The following is an 8614-nucleotide window of genomic DNA, read 5'->3' as shown; positions in this document are numbered from 1 at the left end:
AGCCAAATGGCGTCGGGCCAAAGCTTTATACATAAGTCGTCATGCAGAAAGATGGAATGTGTACTGAAGACAGAAGGTAAAAGATCATTCTGGTTCTCTGCTGCCTCTTAAGCTGCAAGACACCGATTCCCACCACTTCAGTAAATGCACGGTGCAAAAGATAAACCTTCTAAACCTTTTGTTGGGTCGACAGAATAATGTTGCACCAACCTCACATCATGTGGATGCTCCCTCTTTCTTATTTCAGATGGTTAAAAATGGTAATTAAAAACATCTTTAATCATGACACACATCTGCCTTATCTGTACAAAGCTAATCTGTTTATGTAGTTTGACCGTTACTGAATAAATTAGGGGTTCAGCGCCAAAGCGGGTCAAACCACAACAAATCCAACGTTGAGTTTTCAGGTTTTTAGGTCGACTAGTTGGTGGCAAAGTGGTCCAACCAACAGCCCACTAGTTACATCACAATGCCACTTTGAGGTCTGGCCCATAAAGGTTCTGGCATGGAAACTTTGCATCAAACTGGGTCAAACCACAGGAATTGCTAACCATTATATGGCAGGTAGTTGGACGTGTTTGCGATTCAAGATGGCGGACGGCCCGGTGAAAACTCAACCCAAGGTGAAATAACAAATTAACTAACCACCACCAAGCATCTGTCTTGAGTTCCTTATAACTCTTTAATGCTGTTGAGCAAGACAAACAGTTTTTTCCTCAAAGGGTAGAAAATGTGGTACGGCCCGCTTTGGCACTCGGAAAAAGGAAATTAAGAAGCAGCTGTTTGTATCTCTGGACGGTGTTGAAAGATCTTTGGATGCATATAACGACTCCTCCAACAGCCAAGATTGTTTTTATGTAACGCAAAATTTTGACCCCATTTTTCTCGAAAACTAGCAAATGCGGTTCGGCCCACTTTGGCGCCAAACCGCTCAAACATCAGCGACACTTAATTGGACTCACTGTACAATAATTATATAATAACAATAACTGCCAACTTGTGTCACCATTTTGATTGTGAAATGCTTCATTTTCTCCAGCTCACCAGTCAATCTCAACAGTTATTACCACCAGTGACCTTTTTAAACATGAGCCCGATGTGTTGGTGGTGGGCTGCTTAGAATCGCACCCCATCAGGTAAGTGGACCAAAGTGTGTGTAAAAAGGTGTGTGTTCATGCGCTCTGTTTGCTGAGTCACTTTGTGGATGTTGACTAAGATCAACTCAGATTCACGAGGCTTAAATTTTTCTCGGTCCACGTGCGTCCATTGACTGCAGATCGCCATCTATCACATCTAAGATGCACGTGCAGACCAAACACTTTTCCTTTGTTGTGTTTTTCATGTGTAACATAAACTGAAGAAGGACAGTCGTGACTTTAGGCAGCTACGAAGTGGAATTAGCTGAGTTTTGCTGTTGTGTAGATTCCAAGGCGCCTCGTGGCATTTATTTAATATCACTGCAGACTGTGTTCAATTCAATTCAATCCAGTTTTATTTGTATAGCGCATATTTACAACAACAAGTCATCTCATAGCGCTTCACAAAGGCAGAGACAGAAACACCCAACAATCCAAAACATCTGGATTCCCTATAAGCTTCAGCAGTCTGCTGGTGGGAAGGAACCAAAAACCCCCACAGAGGAAAAAAAACCTCCGACAGAACCAGGCTCAGGGAGGGACGGCCATCTGCCTCCACCGGTTGGGTGGGTGTAGGATGAATTATACAATTTAGTGTACAGTTAAACAAGTTATTAGAATTTATTGTCCTTTTGTAACAGGAGGCATCATGGTGGGGCAGCAGGATGCAGAAGGTGAGGCCAGCGGCTGTAGTTCAGGAGCTCCAGATCCAGAGACATCCACAGAGAGAGCAGGAGAACCTCGGGGGGAGTCACAGAGTTAGTCATATGTAATGGTGATAGGCAACTATAGAAACATATACATATGTATATATATAAAGAGGAGAGGAGAGAAGCGAAGCCCAGTGCATCATGGGAATCCCCCGGCAGTCTAAACCTATAGCAGCATCACTAAGGAACAGCTCAGATGACTCCGAGCAGCCCTAACTATGAGCTTTATCAAACAGGAACGTTTTTAACCTGATCTTAAAGGTAGAGAGGGTGTCTGCCTCCAGAACCCAAACTGGGAGCTGATTCCATAAGACAGGAGCCTGATAACTGAAGGCTCTGCCTCCCATTCTGCTTCTAGAAACTCTGGGAACCACCAGTAGACCTGCAGTCTGAGAGCGAAGGGCTCTGTTAGGATGATATGGAACAATCAGGTCTTTAAGATACGATGGAGCCTGATCATTAAGACTTTTATATGTTAGAAGCAGGATGTTCTTGATTAGCGACCCTCAGTCTGAACCAGGACGACTCAGGAAACCAAATGATGAGGAAAACAGTTCATTCTGCACAAAGAAGGACTAAAGAATGATTAGCAGTGTTGTATTTCTCTGACAGGAAGAAAAAAAAAGAGGCCCCGTTTCCTTGTTCCGCGTGTGAAGGAGTCAAACCGGTTTGACTCCATATTCAGAGAAATGATTCGCATGTGTTTTGATAGGATCTGTTTAGAAAAGCACTCCAAAAAAAACACACTGCAGATGTGTTTACCCGAGACAATAGGTGATCATCAGAGGCTCAAGCAGAGACTGAAGGCAGTGAAATGATGTTTGAGGTTCTGGACTTGTCACCTCAGGGGGACTCGAAGTTCTGGAGCCGAGCCAGGTTTCTCTGTTGACATAGTTGAGGAGCTGCCCGGACGAACAAACGCTCACGGTAAGCCGCCGCCTCCGCCTCCTCCTCCCTTTACCGGCACGAGCCGCCTCCTGCAGAAAACACCTTAATCGCACTTAATCGCTGCCATCGCCTCACAGCCGGGCGACACAAACACAGAAACACAACATCTCACAGCTCGTCACGTGTTTGATTCAGATCAACAAGGCCCAGGCAGCAGCATATGGGGAAAATGACAATAAAACGATGCAAAAAACATCAATTTAAACATTTCTAGAGAAGTTCTTGATCTGCCCCAATGTTCAGGGAGGTTAACATCCACATGAATGTCAGGGCTCAAGGTTTTCCAGCTGAATGTTGAATTATAACAAAAATGATCAACGTTATTCACTTCTCCTTTGTTAAATAAGCAGGCAGCACCATGGAGGAGCGATTTTATAATAAATAATAATAATAAACTTTGTCTGTAGAGCGCTTTTTAAGAACAGAATTCACAAAGTACTTTACGACACACAAAGAAAAAGTCAACAACATGTATAAGAGTGCAAGCAAACACTCAGAATGTAAAAATACACACAATAGAAACAGAAAAGAGCAGGCTGGGTCACTGTTGGATGGTGTATTATAATACAACTGATTAAAAAGATGACATCACAGAGGGGAATGAAGATAAAAGCTGAAGATAAAAGTAGATTAAGAAAGAAAAGAGAAGGACAGCAGGTGGAAAAGAAAATCTAAAAGAGAACATCACTCTAAAGTGAGTCTATAAGAGAAGTGATTTAAAATAAGATACTGAATCTGCAGCCTTATTTCCTCAGGTCGGCTGTTCCACAGGAAAGGCCCGGTCGCCTTTGGATCTGAGCCTCGACTTTGGAGCGATGAGGAGGGACCCACCTGAGGATCTAAGGCTGAAAACATGTCTAAGATATAGCCAGAGGCAAGGTCCTGGCTAGCTTTAGAAGTGATCAGTAAAATCTAAAAATCAATTCTGAAACAGACATCATCAAAAACACTGACTTTTGGGGTTTTTATACATAACAAACTAAAAATATCTGCAGGGTGGGACTCTCTCTATCGCTGTAGTCCTGCAGAGCACTGTGGTGTCTGAGCAGTAGTTGAGCTGTTGTAGCAGCAGCAGAGCGAGAAGCAGGAACTTCATCGATCTGCAAAATGTTTTAATCAGCGACCACACGGGGACTTTAAATTCATTCCAATTAAATTAAGCCCTTGGAAGCTGCTTATCACTGGGCATTAAGATTTTTATTGGTGATAATCACTCATCACTGTGAGCTGTATGCTGAGGTGTTACTTCAGTTCTGTCTCAAACCATCCATCCATCATCTCTACACCTTCATCCTCACCAGGGTCATGGGGGGCTGGAGTCTATCCCAGCTGACTCAGGGTGAAGGCAGGTTCACCTGGACAGGTAACCAGTCTATCACAGGGCTACACTTAGAGACAGACAACCAAGCACACTCACATTCACACCTACGGACAATTTACAATCACCAATTAACCTCAGCATGTTTCTGGACTGTGGGAGGAAGCCGGAGAACCCGGAGTGTGTCCTCACCGGGACGTGAACCGGCGACGGTGCTAACCACTGAGACACCTGCAGCCCTGTCTCATACCGTACATGCTAAATGCTGCCAGCTGGGTTCACTGAGGTTCTGAAAATCCAGTTTAACTCGCTGCACACCTTCAGCTAGAAAAACATGCAAATTAATGTAGGACTCAATTTACTTTTTATCTTCAGGGCAATTCAGGTTTCAGCTCTTGTTGTTATAGTTTATTCACGTTTTTTTAGGTTTTAAATGCTCAAATCAATGTTTTTCTTATTTATAACGTTTCCTTTTAACATTTTTCAGCTATTGTTACCCAGGTTACTTATTTTTGTGTCTGCATCTTTTCGTAAATGAAGCCTCTGCACCTAAATGGAGGTTGAATAAAGGGTAAATTAATAAATATTCCCCTCTGAGCGCCAGATATCCCAAATGCTATTTATACATTGAAAACTAAATTCTCTGTCGGCCACTCCTGCTTCACAAACATCGTGCCAACATCTGTCTCTAACCAAAGGTATCAAAACTATTTCTAAAGTTCATAAGCTGACGGATTTATACTCTGTTTGAATTAGTGTCAGCTCCAGTTCTGATATTAAGAATGTAAGAAATGGATTCAAGATAGACATAAAGCTGCCACCATGTGGTTTTATAAATCCGTCGTTGCTCTAATTGAAATTTGCACCAGCCAAAAACATTGTTCTGGTGCGAGCAAATGATGTGTTTCAGCACAACAACAACATGAAAAAGTAACGTATATGTATATATTTATATCATAAAAAAGGATAAAGAGAAGGAAAGAGATTCAAGTCGTGCTCTACATGCTGAAGCTTGGTTTGAATGTTCTTCAAGTGTGTTTCCAAAATAAAGAATTAAAAAACAAAGAAGAAAAAGTGACATAAACTGAAGAAGAAGAAGCATTTACTGGAATTATGGAGGAAAAAGTGAGACTGATGCATCCAACATGAGAAAGAGATTCATTTTATTGTTCACAGATGATGCAGCAGAAACAAAATGCTTTATAAAAAAACAACAAATATATAAATTGAGATTTTTTTCCATTTAAATTACACTGAGGAAATATTTACAATCAGTGATTTGTGCAGAATAAAAAGTGAGTTAAAAACACATCCTTCATTTGTTTATAATGCCTTCATCTCATGATTTGCTTTGACCGGGTCGTCATTTAAAAGTCCTTCATGGCTGCAGCGGTTCTCATGTGGTCGTCGATACCGAGCTACTGGTTCTGGTTCTGTTTCCCCAGCTGCCCAGGCGGGAGTCCAGCCACTTGCTGGGCATGTGGTTCTGCAGCTCCTCGTCCTCCTCCTCCTGGCTGAACGGGATCACCTCCTCCTCCTCCGACGAGCCGTTGCTGTAGGTGCTGCCTCCCCTCTGCCGGGTCTGGTGGCAGAACTTGCAGATCCTGAGCCGCTTGGTGGCGTGAATGTGACCGATGACCGCCCGCTCCTTGGAGCACGCGTTGCACACCACGAAGCCGCATCTCCGGCAGTGGTGGCGGCGGTTGGTGGCGGTGAACTTGCCCAAGCAGCGCATGCATTTCTGGGCGGCGTGGTCCGGGATCCAGGTCATGGCGAAAGCGGAGCCCGGCTGGCGGCCGCCGTCCTGCAGCAGCCTGGACTGGCACTCCTGGATGTGCTCGATCCAGGCCTGCTTGTCCTCAGCCGAAGAGGCCGACACGAAGAAGGACTTGGACGGGGTTCGCATGAGCCACTGGTGCTTGAATCCGTCGCTGTCCTCCATGTTCTCCAGCTGGATGTCCTCTGGAGTGACAGAGAGGATGGAACATTAATAATAACATCATGAAAATACTGATGTGATTAGTGACAGCAAGGTGCACTGAGTCACCCTCAGAGATCATTTTAAATGTGTGTTCAATTCAAATAACTTTATTTATACCCATGGGGCTGTTCAAAAGCTCACTGAGTATTTAAAAAAATCAATAAACCACATCATAAATATCAAAATATATCACATGGGATGAATTTTGGAGAATTAATTGAGGAATACTGCTTTAAATATTTTGCTTTTTTGTCATTTCATTGCACCAAAAGCTCATTTTCTTGTTTTATTTTTTACTTGCATTGCTTCTTAACTTCTAAGCTTCATGTTTTGCTCTCAGCAGTAAAGAATCTTGAAAATTATCCGAGTTAAAAGTGAAAAAATGCAGCACTTTGAACTTTATCTTCCTCTTCAAATCACGTTTTCTGAGTTTGTCTCAAGTGTGCAAGTCTTACCCAGAGGGATGATCTTCTGCTTCTTGTGCCAGTGTCCGTTCAGGATGATGCTGCCGTACACCAGGACGTCGTTGAATAAGAAAAAGGCTTTGGGCTGCTGCTTCTTGCGACCCTGCTTCATCAGGCGACCCTCTCCCATCAGAACCCGGCCGGGTTTGCACAGCTGCTCCCCCGACGGGCCGAAGGAATTCTCCACCGCATGGATACGCTCGCAGTTCTCCTTCTCAAAAATGAGTTTATCCATCTTGGCCAACAGCTATCTGCACTAAGCAGCTGCCAGTAGAGCTGTTTTATAGCCTGCTGACGTCGTGGGGCTTTCCAAGTTCATACCAAAGACAAACGTGTTGTTCAAGTCTTAAAAAAACAGGAGTGCGAGGTGCAGGGCAGGGTTTGTTTGCACCTAATTGTTGGGGATTTTTAAAGCTGAAAGGCTGCTGAAGTTGAACAAATTACAACATAACAGCAGAGCAAAGTGTGTTTATTTCATTCTGAGGTGTTTTTCTTTTTCTTTTTTCTTGATTCTTCCTGTTCGATGGGAGGACAGTTTGCTGAAGTGTTGAAATAATCGACAGCTTTTGACCCTCTGAGCACATTTTGCTGCAGAAGTACATTTTAATTCTGAATGCAGCCTTTTTGCTGTTATGAAACCTGGTGTGTTTGGGTGATGTAATGCTCTGGCACACTGACACATAGACACATGGAGCCAAACGCTGAGGTTGGCTCATGAGCAGGAGTTTCAACAGGTTCAGTCGGTATGTTGCTCAGCCTCTTAGTTAGTTATTAACAGTCACTAATAGCACAAATAAGTGTTATTAGTAAATAAGCTGAGGCTGCTGGAAATGTCATTACTCACTGACATTTTGATCACCAACATTATTTTACTTCCTCACATGCAGGATTTCTGACAGTTAATCCAATAACTGTTGGAATATTTTAATAAAAAAGAAAAACTGTCAGGTTGCCTGTGGTACAAGAGTATAAAAGCCCGAGGCAGGATTGAAAAAGAAAACATAAATCCACTACAGTGTTATAATTTTACACAAATGGATGTTTGGGATTGTTGGAAAATTTAGTTTTTGTCTTTATTTTGACTCTAAAATAGCACGAAGACAGTAAATGCAAAACACGACTTTGAGAACTGAAATTTGATTTGATTTATATGTTTTTGCTTATTTTTTTTTATCCATTTCTCTCTCTCTATATATATATGTATATATCTACAGCGCCCTCCATAATGATTGGTTAAGATGTGTTAAAATCCTTAAAATAAATTTTATTTTTATTGCAGAAGCGTCCTCTCACACTGACAATTGTAGAAAAATGTCACCTTCAACCCAACTCAAATGAATTGTTGGCAAAAGGAGGTTGTACAAAGTGTGAACATCCAGGCTGCTGATAATTGCAGCTCACATGATTTAATGTAAAAGAATTATTTTTTAATGTGGGATTTTTTTCACACTGAATAAATGCACTTGACTTAAAGGCTGAATTTTCCTCTTTTTTTTCATTGTGGTCCGACATTATTTAGAAAAAACTGAATTTACTAGAAGCCAAAGAACACATTTTAACTAATAATTATGGAGGGCGCTGCACACACACACACATATATATATATATATACACATAAAGCAAAAACAGAGAACTCCATCTTCACAAACCTTCAGAAAACCCACTTTTCCATCGTCTACCTGAGACAACATCAGTCAAACTTAAATTATCTCTATTGTTGTCGTTTCTACTGAGTCAGACCCACTCAATTCAGTTTAAATGATTTTATCTCAAGCAAGCAACAAGTTTCTGAAAATCTACAAAAGTGGAGTCTGTCTGTTTTATTCTTATTCATATTTATATTAATATCTTTTCAGTGTGGAACAGGTGCACAAAGCATTTCACTGTGCGTTATGCCACATATAACTGTGTTTGTGACCAATAAAGGCCTTGAATCCTTGAATTGTCCAGGTTGAGTCTGAAAATAAAATGTCAATGGAATGCTCTTCTTTATTTATTATAATAATTATTATTATTCTTATTGCATTGCAACTCAAATATCATACATTTGGGGACAA

At 41.8% G+C, this 8614-nt stretch overlaps 1 protein-coding gene across 1 annotated transcript; it reads right to left on the bottom strand.

Annotated features, from left to right (window-relative positions):
- Positions 1-5277: 5277 nt before the first annotated feature.
- On the bottom strand, positions 5278-6807 carry LOC103359290 (pleckstrin homology domain-containing family F member 2-like). Its single transcript, XM_008284550.1, has 2 exons — positions 6549-6807; positions 5278-6074 (listed from the first exon to the last, which is right to left on the bottom strand). The coding sequence occupies exons 1-2, from the start codon at positions 6790-6792 to the stop codon at positions 5509-5511; spliced, it is 810 nt and encodes a 269-aa protein (XP_008282772.1). The 5' UTR covers positions 6793-6807; the 3' UTR covers positions 5278-5508.
- Positions 6808-8614: the final 1807 nt, after the last annotated feature.

This window comes from Stegastes partitus, unplaced genomic scaffold, assembly GCF_000690725.1.
Source record: "Stegastes partitus isolate 25-593 unplaced genomic scaffold, Stegastes_partitus-1.0.2 Scaffold363, whole genome shotgun sequence".
Lineage (NCBI taxonomy): Eukaryota > Metazoa > Chordata > Actinopteri > Pomacentridae > Stegastes > Stegastes partitus.
Note: the sequence above shows the minus strand (reverse complement) of the source record. Positions and strands in the feature narration are given on the sequence as shown.